At 41.7% G+C, this 17,922-nt stretch overlaps 2 protein-coding genes across 2 annotated transcripts; one reads left to right on the top strand and one right to left on the bottom strand.

The window, feature by feature from the left end:
• The first annotated feature begins 867 nt into the window (after positions 1–867).
• Positions 868–4,243, top strand: nkx2-3 (NK2 homeobox 3). The gene is made up of 2 exons (XM_089012003.1): positions 868–1,364; positions 3,128–4,243. The coding sequence occupies exons 1-2, from the start codon at positions 1,010–1,012 to the stop codon at positions 3,772–3,774; spliced, it is 1,002 nt and encodes a 333-aa protein (XP_088868129.1). The 5' UTR covers positions 868–1,009; the 3' UTR covers positions 3,775–4,243.
• Positions 4,244–9,796: 5,553 nt separating this feature from the next.
• Positions 9,797–16,092, bottom strand: slc25a28 (solute carrier family 25 member 28). Its single transcript, XM_089012059.1, has 4 exons — positions 15,575–16,092; positions 12,734–12,962; positions 12,129–12,185; positions 9,797–11,251 (listed from the first exon to the last, which is right to left on the bottom strand). The coding sequence occupies exons 1-4, from the start codon at positions 15,905–15,907 to the stop codon at positions 10,701–10,703; spliced, it is 1,170 nt and encodes a 389-aa protein (XP_088868185.1). The 5' UTR covers positions 15,908–16,092; the 3' UTR covers positions 9,797–10,700.
• Positions 16,093–17,922: the final 1,830 nt, after the last annotated feature.

Raw genomic sequence — 17,922 nt, 5'->3', positions numbered from 1 at the left:
AGATATGCCTAATCTATTGTGGTATAAAGGGACTATTTGGATGGAAGGGGGTTGTCATTCGGCACATGATAAACACTTTTTCAACTTGTTTATGAATAATTAATGAGGGGTTGCGTTTTCTCGGTTGATTTATGTTGCTAAGTTTCTCTTCTTGCCTTATTTCACTATACAGGCTCTCTTGTTGCTGAAAAAAACTGACTTTAATAGAAATACAAATCCACGATGTTTGTGGACATGCTGGAGGCTATCCCAGATATTGGCAGGGGACACCCTGAACTGGTTGCCAGCCAATCATGGGGCACACATTGACAAACATTCGCCCTTGAGTACAATTAAATTGTTCCAGTTGAATTGAATGCGGTTGGAATCTATTTTTTTTTTTTTTTGTCTTTGGCCATAGTATGACAGACAATTACGATAATAAATATAGATTTTTAGGAATGGAACGATGTACCTTTTTTAAGGCCAAAGGCGACTATAGATGAAAAGGTTTCTTCAGCCGTACTTCTTTCAAAGAAATAATCTTTCAAAGAAGTACAGATGACGGCTGAAGAAACCTTTTCATCGATGGACCACTCCTGTACGACTGAGAGCTTACACAGACGAAGGGCGACTATATTTAACATGTTGTTCGTGGTCGTGGGACACGGAGAGCAAATATATTATTTCCAAAGCACCGTCTGAGAATATCAAGTCATTTTCAATCGGGAGTTTTTTTTCATGAGGTTAGTAATTGCAAAGGGTTGGATCTCTATCAGTCCCTTCAAGCAGAGGACGGCATCTTGGCTCATCCAACTCTTTGTCTCATAACTACTTTGAGCCAACCAAACAGGATCGCCGCCCCCACCATTTCTCTCCCACATCGCCCTGCAGTCATCGACGTGCAACCGAAGGAGAGTGATGTCTCCACAGACTGTCTTGTGTTGAAAGAAGAAGAAAAAGCGCACTTTTACGCACGGAACTTTCTATTTGGACGCGTAAATATTTTTATTTTCTACCGGTGGACACCATGCTCCCCAGTCCAGTGATAACATCCTCTAGTACGCCTTTTTCAGTCAAGGACATCTTGAAGTTGGAGCTGCAGCAGCAATCACAAGAATTTCAGTTCGTCTCTTGCCTTTCGGGTCTATCCGGCGCGCTCCCGCTGCAAACCGGGGCTCTCCAAACTCACTCGCCGCCCTCTTGCATGTTAGCCCGCCGGGACAGCCCGAGTCCAATCAGCTCGGAGAGCGACGAGAGAATGTCTTATCTCGGGGCGCTTGCCGGACCCGACCGCCTGCACGGGGAGTCCGGGTTGGAGATGTACGGCAACCCGTCGCATTTGCACCCAGTGGACCTGGAAGTGGAGGAAGACCGAGACTCCAGTGAGTTCACCCTACAACTTTTTGAGTCAATCTATTTCTGAACGTTTGTGTCATTTTTAATAACATGCAAAATTCATTTCAATTTGCGTTCTCGGATTCTCTTTTTGCACGGTTCGTCAAATTTGATCAAAACAGTGACACGCCCCATTCAAATAAATGAACGTGCTGTTCACAGAAGGGAAAAATAAACCAACTTCATTCTTGAACTGAATTAAAAAAAATCACGTTTGAAGCTTTCACAGAGGTTTCTAAACGTTTTTCCTCATTTTGTTGTATCTGCACTGTATCGAAATGGCAGGAAATACATCTAATGTTTATCATTTGAAATAAATCACAATGTGAACAATCGTGTGCATATTTTCGATTGTAGTGCTCATATTTTTGGGATTTATGAAAGGAACGTGAGTACCGCCCGCGCCATTACAACAATGCATACCCAGAACCATACGATAATGAGCATACATTGACCTTCACAATTAGCCAACATCCTTTGTTTTATATCTAATCAAATTATTAAAGTACATATAAGGTGACCATGTGAATGACATTTGTCAACTAAACACTGTTACCTACGCATAGATTTTAAAATTCATAGAAATTGGAGTAAACTATACGAAACTTTTGAGTGCCACCAAATGACAGAGCAATTTCATTGTACTGTATATGTTAAATCCTGTTTCAAGCTATGGATTTTGGATGGATGGAGTTGCCTTTATTAGTCTCGCAGTGGAGAAATTTACATTTCACAACATATCACAATATGTGATACCTTTGCATGTTAATTAAGTGCTTTGTTACAGCTTCAGCTGTTGTTAAAGCGCTATATATAGTGCTTTAATACAATACAATACAACACAATACAATACAATACAATACAATACAATACAATACAATACAATACAATACAATACAATACATATTGATTTATATATAAATCAATATGTATTGTATTGTATTGTATTCCATTGTATCAATATTATATATGTGAACCATGTTATAACATGTTATAGGTATAAGCGTCACGGTTAGATTTAAATTTGCTTGAGATTTTGAAAACAGGTGGAAAGTGGGTCGAATGGCTAACACGTCCGCATAGTGCAGAGGTGCAGGGTTCGAATCCGGCTCCGACCTTCCTGTGTGCCTGGAGTTGCACACTTTAAAGTCTAAATTAAAGCGAGGTGCGTGGTTGAGCGCGAATGGATGTTCATCCCTGTGTGACCTGCAATTGGTTTGCAACCAGTTTAGGGAGCCCCGCTCATGCCTTAAGAGCTGGGACAGGCTCCAGCACGCCTGCGACTCGTGTGAGGACAAGCTAATTAGAAATCAGAATCAGAACGCCATTAATAGCCTCACAAAGGGCAAATTTGCAATCTACAGCAGCATAATTGAAAGGTTTGTGCAGGGTGGGGGTGAAAGGAAAAGAATGTATTCGATGCATAATAGAAATGTATTTTGATAGATAGATAGATAGATAGATAGATAGATAGATAGATAGATAGATAGATAGATAGATAGATAGATAGATAGATAGATAGATAGATAGATAGATAGATAGATAGATAGATAGATAGATGGAGAGAGGGAGAGAGGGAGAGACAGTACGATATGTAGATAATTATAAATTAATATATATTGTGCTTTATAATAATAATAATAATAATAATAATAATAATAATAATAATAATAATAATAATAATAATAATACATTAGAATCATAAGCGCCTTTTATTAATATTTGATTATTTCCATGGGTCGTCTCACAGAGGTCGGCGGTGTGTCGCGGGGAGAGGAGGCCGACAAGCCGCCGGGCAAGCAGCAAAGGACCAGGAGGAAGCCCCGCGTCCTCTTCTCTCAGACTCAAGTGTTCGAGCTGGAGCGTCGCTTCAAGCGGCAGCGTTACCTGTCCGCCCCGGAGAGAGAACACCTGGCCGGTTCGCTCAAGCTCACCCCCACGCAGGTGAAGATCTGGTTCCAGAACCGCAGGTACAAGTGCAAGAGACAGCGGCAGGACAAGACACTGGAGATGGCCGGACATCACCACCACCACCATCACCATCATCACCCATCGGGACCCCCGCCTCCTCCTCCACCGCCCAGGAGGGTGGCCGTGCCGGTGCTGGTGCGGGACGGCAGGCCCTGTTTGACTGGATCGCCTACTTATAATACTTCCTACTCCGCGGTGGGTGCCCCGAGCGCGTACGGCTACAACGGCTACCCGGCCTACAGCTACAACAACTCGGTGTACACTAACACTTACTCTTGTAGTTTACCCTCTCTGCCGGCCTCCAACAGCGCCGCAAACGCCTTCATGAACATGAATTTGGGACCCTTAGGCGCGCAGACGCAAACCCAGTCCGCGCAGGTGGCCCCTCCGTGCCAGGGAACTCTGCAGGGGATCAGGGCGTGGTAATGCACCTTTGGACGCACAGATTGGATCTACTTTTGGGAAATAATGGCCGTATTCTGAATGGAGTGCAACCGAAATGTAGAGGGTTGACTGAAATAAATGCAGTTGCCTTTTTTTGCAGTGCGGACGAAACATTTAATGACTGAACGTTGTCAATGAAGTTGCTGTACAGCTGAAGTCTGAATTGAACGCTTTACGCAGTGAATTGCCACAAGACAGGATGTTGCTCCTGAGGCAGCATCTTTTGGATCTCTTTATTTTTTATTGTGATATATAGGCTAAACATTGTTTGTCCTTCACAACATGCACGTAACATTTTTTTGCCATTGACTTAATGGATTACTTATATTTATGGCCACATAGTTCAATAAAATGATAATGATGTATGTGAAATCATAAAATGAGAACAGTAATCATTTCTAAATTTTATTTTGAAGGTGTTTGAGTGTGTATTGAATTACTCGACATGCAATTTTTGATTTATCACAGCAAACAGATATTCATTATTGATTATTCACAAATTTACTTAACTTCATGTAATATAATCAAAAAGTTTTTTTCTCGTCCTTTTATTCATTTAAAAAAATCATACAAATATTTTGGGGCGCGGGGCACTCTTAAAGGAAATGCAAATGCCAATCTGGCCTATACCACCTTAATTTTCATTTTGTATTTAATTAATAATGACCACATAACCATAAAAAATAACATATCGTTATTATATTTACTAATTCACTTTTTATTTGCATGACGTTCGTCACTTGACTGCGTGACTGACTACCTTATTATAGGTGTCTGGATGATTTGGACGACATAGTGTAGTTGCTTACAATAAAGTTCAGTCGAAAAAAATCATTGGGCCATCATTATTTCAGAAATGCTTTTTGACCATCCCAAAACCCCATTAATTTCAATATAAGTAAAATTCAGCAGCAATATATGTGAAGTGAGAACTTCTTATTTATCCAGATTTAAATGATATAGTTTGGAGTAAATTAAGTTCACGATATTTTTTATTTGAAGCAAGATATAGGAAAAACTGCCATTTTAGTGCTCGTGTTGTCCTAAGACTTTTGCGCGATCACGCGTCTACATTAAAATGCCTTGAGCTACCTTTTTTTAATGACACTAATCTTTAAATAGTGTTATGGTGTCTTTCCTGTGAGAACGTTCCAAAGGGGTATTTGCTCAGACGAGAACCAGAAACTTGGAGAATGTACTTCCGGCCAGGATTCACGGATAGACATTAACCAGACAACCTCACACGATGCATTAAAAAATGTAAATAAAATGATGGCTCAACATGCAGTTCCACGTATCAATCCACATACTCCTCAAATAGGTGATTAGAACATTCACGCTCGTGTGTTAATTAAAGTCCATTACGTGCATGGATCTCCTCCTCCGTGCAAGCTGTCACTAATGGAGGCAAATGACAACATAAACAGAGAGTTTGTCTCCATGATGGACACTCACTTCCCCCTAGTCCTAGCGTTCGCCGTGCGCAGCGGTGCTATAGTGTAAATAGAGCTGGCGACAGGACGGCGGTGCCTGAGGACGCAGGCCGGACGACGGCGGAGTGCAGCGATCGCTATCTGCATGCCTCCAAAGATAGCAGGAGCTCATCGGAGTGAGGTGGGGTCCTTCGGACAAAAGGTTCCCATGGCAACCGCTCCAAATACTTAAAACACACACACACACACCAGAGCACTTCATTAGGGCTGAGGGACCTTTTACCTCTCAGGGGTCATTTTATTAAGTCCGAAAATGGCCATGTCGCCTGTAGTAGCTCTGTGCAAAATGTCCCATATTTTTTTGATTCACACATAATTTGCATTTGATTAATATCCAATATAAATTAAAATTATTCTTGTTGTGTGTGTGTGTGTGTGTGTGTGTGTGTGTGTGTGTGTGTGTGTGTGTGTGTGTGTGTGTGTGTGTGTGTGTGTGTGTGTGTGTGTGTGTGTGTGTGTGTGTGTGTGTGTGTATTCTGACCATTTTGGAAATGCGACTCAATTGTTTGTTCAGTGCTTTTTTCGTCTTCACTTGCCCCGTGATAAGATGGCCACCAGTTCAGGGTTTTCCTCTGCTATTGACTAAAGACAGCTGGGTTAGGCTCCAGCACCTCTCAGCCCGCCCCGACCTCCGTATAGGGGAATAAGCTTTGAAAATGGATAGATGTATAGTCAGAATTAAAAATGCAAGAATCCTCCTGGCAGAGTGACGCAGATGCTTTCATCCACTGGCTACCTCACGGAGGCGCTATTTGTTCCTTACCACAGGCCATCATATTTCAGTCGATATTGCTTGTATCGAATTCTAAATATAAAGATCAAGTCAGTGCATTTGGCACGCTAAAATGTGAGAATAAACATTTTTGAAAGTGATATGTGGGAAAAAAACACCATAAGAACGTATATTTTCAGTATAGTGTTTTAAGGACAAAAATCACATTACCACGAGGTTTTACACTACAGGGTACTATGAAATAAAAGGCTCTCATAAAAATGAGGCGAGGTTTTTTTATTTAAATTAAAATACAAAAAAATAATGGTTTTGCTCAATGCAGGAGAAGTGTATTACATAGGCATTCTACTTACGGGGTCACCATTACACGGTCCATTCATATTGTACTTCTAAAATTGCACTCAGTGGATACACCGAATAAATAGCATATTTGGACACGTAAGCTAAAATGCATATTTGTCTGCTCGTCGGGTCAACATTTGTAACTATTTTATTATCTTCATTATCAATGTGTTTTCAAATTATTATGCATATGTGGTACACATCACACATCTTGATTATACTTCATTATATATAACCATCAATATTATAAATATTGCCCTCTGCCCTCACTGCGCAAGAGTGACTGTGGCATAATTGAAAATTTTCTGTTTACTGGCTTCAACTTCGACAGGTCACCGTCTATAAATATTTTGATTGAAAAAATAAATAAAACGCCCATGCTAATATGGCAACAACATTTAAAGGGAGGTTTGTGTCAAACAAATACTGCCTTTTCCGCGGTGTATAAGGTGCACCACCAATGAATTTTATTTTATTTATTTATTATTTATAAATATATTCTAAATGAAAATATTGTGAATTTTATTTATTTATTTATTTATATTTATTTCATTATATTTTCAATTATGTATTTTCCATATATATGGCACCGGACTGTAAGGCGCACCTTCAATTAATGACAAAGGTTTCTCAAATATAATATATCATTATATAAAAGTTTTCCTAATATAAGGCACACCGTATTATAAGGCAGTAAAGGCTGGGGTTGCGCACTACTTTTACAGGGGGAAATTGAGTCGGTGGCTGTTGACAGCTGTTGCGAGACCTGTTGTGGCTCAATATTACTTCAGATATATGGCGCACCTACATATAAGGCACATGGTCATCTTTTCAAGAAAATATTTTGCGTGCGCCTTATACACTGGAGAATAGAGTACTTGATCTTTTCGACTGCCGTTTGTAGGTGTTCCAATTGGTCGTCATCAGATAGGGGGCGGGACTTTGGAGAAACGGCGTTTCATGGTTCAATTGTGCTGCTTTGACCCCATCTCACAGACTCATCCAGGAAGATCTTTTGGCTCGTTCCAGAAACATTTAGCAGATAACATCAGTACACTAGGGAATGTAAACATTTACAGTGAAACCTCAAGACCTCTATACTTAACTATATTCCCACCCCTATGGGGACATCACATCCATCACAATGGAAGCAAACTATCGCTGAGGCCTGTCTTCTTTCTCCAACAGATGACTCCTTTCCACACAATTTGAAGCCATACAATCAAGACTCTTTCTTGTCTCCGTCATCAAAAAAAGAATCACAGTTGTATGAAGGAACAGGTAAATATTATGAAAAAACCTTTCTGCATCTTCAGCTTTTGCTATTCAACCGATTGAGATTTCAGAATCACAAAGGCAGAATAAAAGTAAACAAACTGATGTCCCGGTTTTGTTTGTTTGAGGGGTCAAATGGGAGAGCGTGTCTCCAAAAGCTCCAAAGTTCTCTTCAAAGCAAGCAGAAATGACCAATCGAAATGTTTGTAAGAGGAGGTATTAGCGCAGAAGGCTGAAAATGAAATGGTAACCCATATGAAGGGACCAACTGATAAACGAGAGATTCAGGCCCCATTTACTGTCATGTACTCACACATTCAGTGCCTAAATTGTATTTATTTTTTTATTCATTGAAAAGCAGATATGTCATGATTAATAATATGGGGAAAATGTTTGGAGTGTTTCTTGGGCCTTGTAGTTCATCTGTGCGGTATGTCATGCATATTAGCATATTTGACAATAAAGCTAAATTCGACTTTGACTAGTTGTAAAAGGGACTCCACCAGGAAGTGAGATTCTGCCATGGACATGTAAAGAAAATCAGGAAAACGTTTTATGTCATATTTGTGCCCTTTTGGGCCTTTGACTTATAGTTTTATACAATCTCCTGCCTCTCAGTTTGAAAAACGAAGCCTGAGGAAATGAGGATTTTAGTCATTTTTGGGCTCCGACCACAGCTTCACATTTGGGTTTAGAGGTATTCCTAACTCTCTTTGCTCATTGAGTAGAACAGAATCATCTAACCCCCTCCCCCCCACATGGAAGTTAGACATAGACACACAAATTTGCTGAATGCCTGAAAAAAATGTCTCAACGTTTGCAGGAAGACTTATGGCTGACAGAAAAATGTCCCTAGAAGGGTTTTGTGTTACACGTATGAAATGCATTTTTTTCATCATCAAGGTATGGTATTAAGACAATGTAGGAGTTAATATGGTTGCAAAGATTTCGTCAAAGCAGTTAGAGGTGACAAGAACTGGAACACACAGCAGCTCAGCTAATTTGACAGAGGACAGCTTCCTTTTCAAGATCAAGTTCTAAAGGACAGGGAGGTCTGTTTCCTCTTTGGTGTCCCTGACTGCACCTGTGTTGCTTTACAACACACGCGCGCAAACACACACACACACACTGCACTTGGCACACGAGCGTGCACATACACGGGAGCTGTGTGTTGGGTCTTAAATTCCAGTCTTCCAATGAAGATTTAATGACCTTGCGCACATTTTCAAAGAGAAAAGAAGCACGGGTGTGAGTGGGAGAGAAAGTGGGGGACACCTGCGTTCATCCAGAACATTGGTGCAATGTTACACACACTCCCCAAGGGTTCATACTCCTGGAGGCCAATATTGCACAAATGTGTATTTTTTCTGTTTTGGCGATGTGGGGGGGTGTTGGGTTGATGAAACTGGGTTTTAGTAGTATAAGTCGGTTGATAATACAGAACAGTGTACGTCAAAGTGGCCAATCAAGGAAGAACTGAAACAGAGGGATTCATATTCGAAAAATTGCTTTTGTGTGTATGGATGTATGTGTGGGTGAAAATATGAAGTCATCCACAGGTGCTCGATAGGAGGGATTTTGAGCAGACGGTTGAATTTCCAAAACATAGGCTCGTAAGCGTCCACAAGGGAGTGTGTGGATGTCCATCTGACAGCCCTTTGTCAACACTTTTTCAATGAAGATACTGTACATAAATGTGTGTGTGGACGTGCTCGTTTCAATGAAGAAAAAAAAAGGCATTAGATTCCATTAATTACATTAAATACCAGACCGCATCGGAAATTTGGTTGACGCTTTGGCATACCAAAGGACAACTTAATGGCATATTTTTACTCAGCTCGAAATCACTGTAATTTGTATTTTTTTCCATATTCCTGACAATTAATATTTTATGAAAATCTAAAATTATTTTCACAGCAAATCAGTATTTAATGATTGTTCCCTTCATCCTTCTATGTTGTGCACTCGTTGATTTTCAGTTTCTTTGCACTAAAGACACATTTAATCATGCACCATTTGCCGAACTCCACAGCTTTGTTTTTTTTCTTGAAGAATGTGTAGTTTCAATCTTAGGCTGTAATTTATGTATCACACTAGCATAGATGCATGCTTGTTTGACCATAAAGCTAAAGCATTAAGAAAAACATAGCAAGCAAAAAAATTGGGATGATTTATGAGCGTCATCCACTGCTCACAATGTATTTTTAATGAGTGCATTTCAGAATCAGTAAGAATGACAGCTTGCATTGACTCAACGTCGGCACAATAGCAAAATTTTCCACCATTCCTTATTAAGCTGACACTTGATTTTTGGGGCGCAACCTTTTCCATTCCATGTAACAACCTGTACCATCAAAGAGGACATTAACACACTCCGTAGTAGCAGTGACAGGAACTAATATGAGCCTTAGAGCAGCCGTCTGCAAGACAAGGCAATAATGGTGAATAGCTGACAAGTACGAGGGGGTGCCAATGGAAGCCTCACAGAGCAAATTTTGCCAACAGGCTATGAATCACATTTTTACGTGGAAGCAATTGAAAATAAATTAAATATTAAGATTGAGACAGATATAGCGTCTTGCTGTGAATGTTTTAAAAAAATGGAGAAAAAAACATGAGGGCAGGCAAATAAAGGGGTGGTAGTAAAATCCATCAAATTTCCTCAAAATATTTCGGTGCAGACTTGATTATAATTATTTAAATGACTGTTTGCAGAATTCCAATTTCCCCATAACTTTGAACTGTAAATTTGAATGACTACAGTGAATAGCAAATTTGAAATATTGAATGGGTTTCATTAAAAAAAAAAAGAGATCACATGACAAGGTCATTAAAATAACACTACTGCCCTCCACTGGTGACAAATCGTGTCCTCTACTCAAACAATTCGAATGCTGTGTGACATTTCTTTGACCCCACGTCATAAATCACAATGTGCGTAATCAGCAAATGGCATTTTAAAAATCTCTTTCTGGAAATGCCTTTCTGGCTAATGGGACATTGGAGATGGATCTTGGGGTGGTTTCGTGTGCTGTGCGTGATAAGCTGGCTTCATCTCGGGCCGTCTACATCTCCGCCTCCATCTGCTGCACTCGCCTCTTGTCGTGCTGGTGCTTGGTGAGCCCGTACTTGAAGAACTCGTACACGGACCAGCTGATGGCCGTGGAGGGCATTTGGTAGATGACTCTCGCCTGCACTCCCTTGAAATAGCCACGCAGGCCGCCCAGCCTGTAAACCGTCCGGAAGGCGTGGGCCAGGCCCGTGATATGTCTGTGGGCTCCTTGGTTGGCCGAGAGGGAACTGAGGGCGAGCGACTCTTGAGTGTTGAGGAGGGTCTTGCAGACGTCCAGTGGCGTGGTAGCAGCGGCGGCCAGGGCCCCGGCCAAGGCCCCGGACAGCATGTGGGATGAGGGGTTGTATTGTCTGTGGGGGTTGAGCAGCTCCTGCAGGTATTCGTAAGTCATGAAGTGGAGCGCTTGGAAGGGTATGTTCATAGTCAGCTGAGTGGTGTAGCTGCGGTAGAATGCGCGGGGGCCTTCCTTCTGCCACACAGCGCGTATGCAGTCCAACGCGCCGCGGTACGGGGAGTTATACATCTGCATGCGCTGCTTCACAACTAGGGACGATCACAAAGATGTCCGGGGTGGAGAGGGTCGCCGCAGGATGTTGAAGACCAGAGGGGTGAGGACAAAAAGAAGAAAGAAGTGAACAATCTAGAGAAAGTCACTACTTTACGTCGCCATGTTTCTTTTTCTTCGATTTTCTCTTCTAATTCCTCCACTTCTAACTTTTTGCAGTTCTGGGCCCCAGGATCTTAATAGGGGGTGAACGATTTTGAAGAACTCGAATTGCAATTTAATTATGCTTTCAAGGTCCTTTTTGCAGTTTTTTTCTTTTATCCAAAAATATTTTCAGAATTGATCCCACCCCCACAACTGTTCCTTGGTGTGACAAATCCCAGAAAAAAAAATCCTTGAATTTTGAAGGTTTGCTTATATTCACTCATTCACTGCCATTCAAAAATGTATTCGGGAATTGAAAATATGATGGAAAGCGCCATTCCCAAATCTGTACGGGTTGTTTTTTTTCATGCTTGGGTGCCAATAAAGCGATGACCATGCTGCCCCCCTTCGGCAGGGGGGAAGCATTTCCCATGTTAACACTTTGTTCCAGCTTCAGCTGTTGTTAAAGCGCTATACAAACCAACATGTAGGTATCGCATTGTATTTTGGAAAGCCGCCCTCCTTTCAAGCGCATATAACTCCTGACCCATTTAGCTTAGGAATTAACTCTTTTTTCTAATGAAAAAAGAAAGCCTAAGGTTTCTAACGCTGTATTGAATGTTTATGTAGTCCTAAAACTCAATATTCTGTGCGTCCTGGCATTTGAGTGAAATTGACAAAAACCCTGGCACTGGAGTGACACGTTTTTGCACATGTCTGGAAGAGAATGAGTTAAGATGATATGAAAGTTTAAAAAAAAAAGTTCTGTACCTTCCGATGGATTCATGGCTGCATCGTGAAGCAGCGTGGCCACACATCCGGCTGCTCCTGCAATTAACACGGCTCAGACATTAAAATGATCTCAACTAATTAAGGGCCATTCACAAAGCTTACTGACTGCTGGAAAGAAGTTGGAAAATATCAGTCGGGAACCATTGCTAATAAACAAATACAGCATTGTTTTGTGTGACTCAGCAAGTTGTCTGGTCATAAGTGACATCTAGTGGACAACACCGTTCATTGATACACTCTGAAGAAAAAAAGAAAAGCCAAGAGTTATTTGGAGGGGAGAAAGAGGACTTACCCAGCCTCCCAAAACTCTGGAAAGAGGGAAGAGAGACGATAGGGAAAACATAGAAAAAGTAATAATAGCATTTACTACAAGGATGTCCACGCATGGGAGTGAGTCAAATCTAGCTTGAATTTAGCTACTGACAACAGTTGCAATGAAAATGCAACATCCAATCAGATGCTAGCGTGTTATTGCATGTACTATTGGACCAAGATCGTCAAGGGACTTTGGTATGAAACATTGGTATAGTTATGCATCATCATACGGTACGGTCTATCTGTATAATCGTTAAGTTTTTGGGTACCATTAGACAAATGGCTGTTAGCGCCGGGGTGGATCACATCACCCAGAGTCTTTTTGAGTTTCTCATAGCTGGCAAAGTACAGGGCATGGGCAGGCCCCGCCCCGATGGCGGTTACGTTAAGGCCTCTCATTGGCCGCCAGGCTCCCTCCGTGGCCACGATACGGCGGAGGGCATCCATCACATTCCGGTAACGTGCGGCCGGGTCGGGTTGGAGGCTCTGCATTCTTGTCTGGGGAGGGAATCAAAATGGGGCAAAGTCAACAATCGCAAAGCAATGTAAGAGCCCCGTGAGCAAATAATGGTTGGAATAGGGCGTGTGGAGTGTGTCGGTGTACATGCATTATTGAATAGAAGGAAGCTCGAAGTTACAGAATCCAAGGTCTTGAGGACACAGCGTATATCCTGCCTGTGTTCCCACTGCTCCGAGATCGCAACTTTCTTTGTGTGCGCAAAGGTAAACAGTGATAAATTAATCTATGAACGAGTCAATCATGTGCTCCAGAGTATAAAATATAGAAGCAGCATTCCGGTTGGACTGACAATCTTCTAACTCACTGTGTACACATGCAGGGGGGCTTGGGGCAAAGAATAAACACGGCCTCATGAGACAGCGAGGCAACGCTGGACAGATTGGCACAGTGAGTGAGACATGTGGGGTGTTCTCGGTTTACAGTGGATCCCAAATGGGGAGCAACAAAGTCGTTTGTTTAAAATATCAGGGGTCAACAACCTATTCAAAACTGAGAGCTACTTGGGCACTGATTTATGCAAAGGGATAACACACTTCTGAACTCTCAATTTTGCTCAAATAACCTTTGGTCGTCTAACTAATAAGTCATATTACTTGCTGACAATTGTGGCACTAATTTCTCACAATGATTTGTCATTGTACAAAAAAAATACAGAAATATCAGTCAGAAAAACATTGATTCTCTCTGCTTACTTCTTTGAAAATCACAATGTCCCATTAATGGGACTATTTGTAGAACTGACGACGGAAGCTACTCATGTGATCCGTGGCGCCGTTCTGGCGATCTCCGTCATGTGTCCGGGGAAGGCATGCTCGATTACCTCCCAACATACTATTTAATTCAATTATTTTATATTTATGGCCTGGGTAATTACTACTTTAGCGTATATGGACACCAAAGCAGGAGGACATTTTCCAATGTAGATTAATACTGAGTGTAAAAACAACCTCACAGCCTTTTTAAAGTCACCTTAATTAAATATTCATTAATTGTAAAGGAAGGAGCCTGATTTCTGCCAATTTGAGAGAAGGTTTTAACATTTTTAAAAAATCTTTACAAGTTGGTCCCTTGTAAAGCAAAAATATCAAAGGAAAAATCTTGAATGTGTAAACCGAACAAATGCGACAGCGCAGTTATGTGTTGAGAGGGGTCAAAGAGAATCAAACTCTTAGTTTACCTTTCAATGCTTATGCTTAGAATATCTTGTTTTCTATCCCTTCACCCCACCCCTACCCCATCCCTTTTCAATTGCTGCTGTGGACTGCAAATTTCCCCATTGTGGGACGAATAAAGGTATTCTGATTCTGAATATTTATGACAAACACCTCTAAAAAGTTTGACAGACATGCAAACAGATAGGTAGATCAATCAATCGCACAATAGACAGCATCTAGCGAGGTAGCGTCCCCAAAAAAAGACAACTATAAACATGAGCCTTGACTCAGTCAGTGCAGGCTGTGCGACTACAGCTGTTCAAGACATAGATGAAGGGTAGGCAGTTGAGCTGCTTTTCAGTGTGACACAGGCAGCTGGATGTCCAAAGCTTATTTTGTGTCATCTCTCCTATGTAATGATCAAGAGCAACCAACTGACCAAGAGGGCAAAAGGTCTGGACCCAATACAACAAACACCGATTGCAAGTTTCTTATCTGTACAAATGTGAATAAAAGACTGCCATATTACCCACATAGAATGATCAACTTCATATGCAGTGTTTATTGACAGAGTTGAACACTCATTTATCCCGAGTGAAGCACATGTGAAATGTTTCGGGCTGTTCTGAATGTGAAATTTGTGTGTTTAGCTACTGGATACAATTTGTAAGCATTTAGTATTTGCCACGCCTGAGGTGTGATACCAGTTCAAGACACTGGCACAGGTGTTAATGTATATGCTGAAAAATAACAATTATAACCACTAACCTCTTATTCAAGAGATGAACTTGGAAATTTGGAACAATTATTAAAAATATTTTACCCACATCACAAATTCAGTGGGAAAGTTTGCTTTTGCGTATGATCTCTTTTAGTCTTTGATGTTTTGACACGTAACCTTTGAATGATAATAGTTTTTTTCCTTATGCTTCCGTGTATCTATATGTTGCTTTGCTGAAATCGCTTAACCTATTCGTCAGTTCCTTGCACATATGTGTGCAAATAAAGGTACTCGATTGATTTGGACCTCTGTGGCTCAGGCATAGCTGACAAACCAACTGTTGACTCATGATAGCAACTTTTTCAAAATTCAGTTTCCCTTCAAATAAACGCGTAAACATCGGTTACGAAACAAGCGAATCAACGTTTTACTTAAATTTAAAACAAGTGATACGCCTAATGGGGAACTCGGGTCAAAAGCTGGCGAATCGGAAAAGGTACCTTACTTAACAAGCTAACGTCGGTTAACGGGTTTGGATTAGCATGCGTTACCTAGGAGAAGCTAACCGCTGACCTTGTGCTCAGCTCTTAACGCGGGTTTATGTTAGCATGGGAGGCTAGCGGGCTATGCTAACAGCAGCGGTATTCTATCAACATGCATTCCGCAGATTTAGGCTAAATTGTGCAACCCGTTATCTCCCACCGAGCTTGGCTACCTTGACACAATCGATTGGGAACATGAGGCAGTGCTCCATGATCCCGGCCACGGCTCCGGCCAACATGTGCGTGCTCGTTGAGGCTCCCTGTGGCAAACCCTCGTAGTCTGGTTCAGAGTCATCTTTTTGACCCTGTGCATTCCGGGTGAAGTCAACACTCTGTAGTTCGGTCTCGCATCCAATCCTTGGCGACAGGCTACCCACGATACTTTCCGATACTCCCAGGAACCTGCCCCCCAGCCATCGAACTTCTGCCCCGGCTGATGCGCCAGCAACCCCGGGATCGTTGCCTGCAGTCATCCGACGCCTCCTTACAAATCCATCCGCTTCCATGGGAAATCGAGCGGCCAGAGGAAGAGGGCTGTTCGGGCGGGCACGCACAAATGTGTTAAAATATAGAACTCGGCTCCTAGATTTTGCATTCCCTTGGGTGGGTTTGGCAGCTAGTTGCACAGCTACAGCATTCCCACCCGCGTCGTTACTTCCCAGCCGCAGCCAAGCAAGGCCGCGGAAGGACGAAGCCACACGGAAACGCGCAACGGACCAAACGGTGAGTATGATTGGCTCCGAGAGGCATGTCCTCCGCGCGCTATTGGCTGAAAGACCCATCATTCAAAATAATCAACGCAAGGCCCCTGGTTAAGTAATAGGGTACGTCTGTGAGGATGATTTGCCTTGTTTGTCATTGGTCTGTCGTTTCGACCGTGTTTGTCTACTTTTCATGTTATTTTGTTAAATATGTTGAAAAAAGGTTACAAATTAACTGAACCACGGTCTTATTAACTACAACTGGTTTGGTGTTCAATATACCATGCAAAAACACAAACGTTTTTTTCCGCAGTCGAAGTGACGTAACAGTCAGATAAAAAGAGGAACTTTTCCGTGCTCACACGTGTGCGTACGAGTGGAGTTAGTTGATGTGAAGTGAACGCCTCTTTTACCTCCAACTCGTTATAACAAACACTACTCGTGATAAATATGTTTTTAAAAACTGACTGACAGGCTGTCTGTCTTAAACTGACAGTCTGCATGTCTGCCGACCTGAACGCCTGCCTGTCTACCTGTCTGCCTATCGGTCTGTCAATCAATTGGTCCGACAGACAGGCAGACCGACATACATACATACATACATACATACATACATACATACATATGTGACGGGTGTCACAACAGTGACTGTCTTCATCTCCACGATGCTGCTGTATTAATGAAGACGAGACGCGTGGATGTGTCTTTTTATTTCTTTTATTTCTGCAACACAGTATGGCAGAAGGGATGGGTGAAGTCGCATGGGTTTCGTCTTGTGATTAACCTGAATCTCCTCGAGATTGTTCTTAAATGCAAAACATTGTAGATAACAAAACAGAATTAACAACATGTGATCGTATAGTGGTTATTTACAGAAAAAGAGAATACAACACAAGTTCACTGTTATTTACAAGATGTCCCTGAACGCATCATGGGCGGAGACTCGGCAGAACACGCGGTGCGCTTGTAATGGCTGGCGCACAGTTCAACCAGCCACGGACACTCACGGGCAAATGAGACACGACACAAGAAACTAAATATTGTTCAATAAAAACGAAATGAAACAATTATTACCTGCAACACAGTATGGCAGAAGGGATGGGTGAAGTCGCATGGGTTTCGTCTTGTGATTAACTGCGATAGAAAAGCGCATATTCCTAAATTCCACTCGACAAAACGTGAAGTAAATAATGACACAAAAAGTAATCTGGACTCGAATGAATAAGGGAACTAATTAGATAACACTAGACAGTAAAAAAAAGGGGAAACAAAATAAGATATTTTCATGAAAATGCGCGTTAATCAAGACCAACAGAAAATTGCGACTCACCCTGAATCTCCTCGAGATTGTTCTGGAAACTATGGGCGGGACATAGTGCCACACTGTGCGCCGTTGCGTCACTTCCTTCATAGTTTAATAACCTAAGTGTACAACTCCGTTACACATACATACATACATACATACATACATACAGACAGACAGACAGACAGACAGACAGACAGATAGACACTCTTCAACTGCTAGAATTTTTCATTTATATGTGAGTTTCACCAATGCCATTTAATGATGTCCTCGTCATCTTTTATTGAGGTAGATGGCAATTACATGACGATACAGTATGTACTAATGTCTTTGTCAAACTGTTCGAAGAGAATATGCTATTCAAGTTTAGTGTTTATTTAGTGTGTTGCTATGTTGCTTGTTCAATGTATTAGCAGTGTGTTTGTTCTATCTGCTCCCCATTATTTTGCTTCAGTCATTCATAGGGAAACACCATCAGTAGTGGGAGCTGAAATGAGACTTGAAATGAACGGGACAG

Source organism: Hippocampus bargibanti, linkage group LG13, assembly GCF_051943395.1.
Source record: "Hippocampus bargibanti isolate YZ-2025 linkage group LG13, ASM5194339v1, whole genome shotgun sequence".
Taxonomy (NCBI): domain Eukaryota; kingdom Metazoa; phylum Chordata; class Actinopteri; order Syngnathiformes; family Syngnathidae; genus Hippocampus; species Hippocampus bargibanti.
Note: the sequence above shows the minus strand (reverse complement) of the source record. Positions and strands in the feature narration are given on the sequence as shown.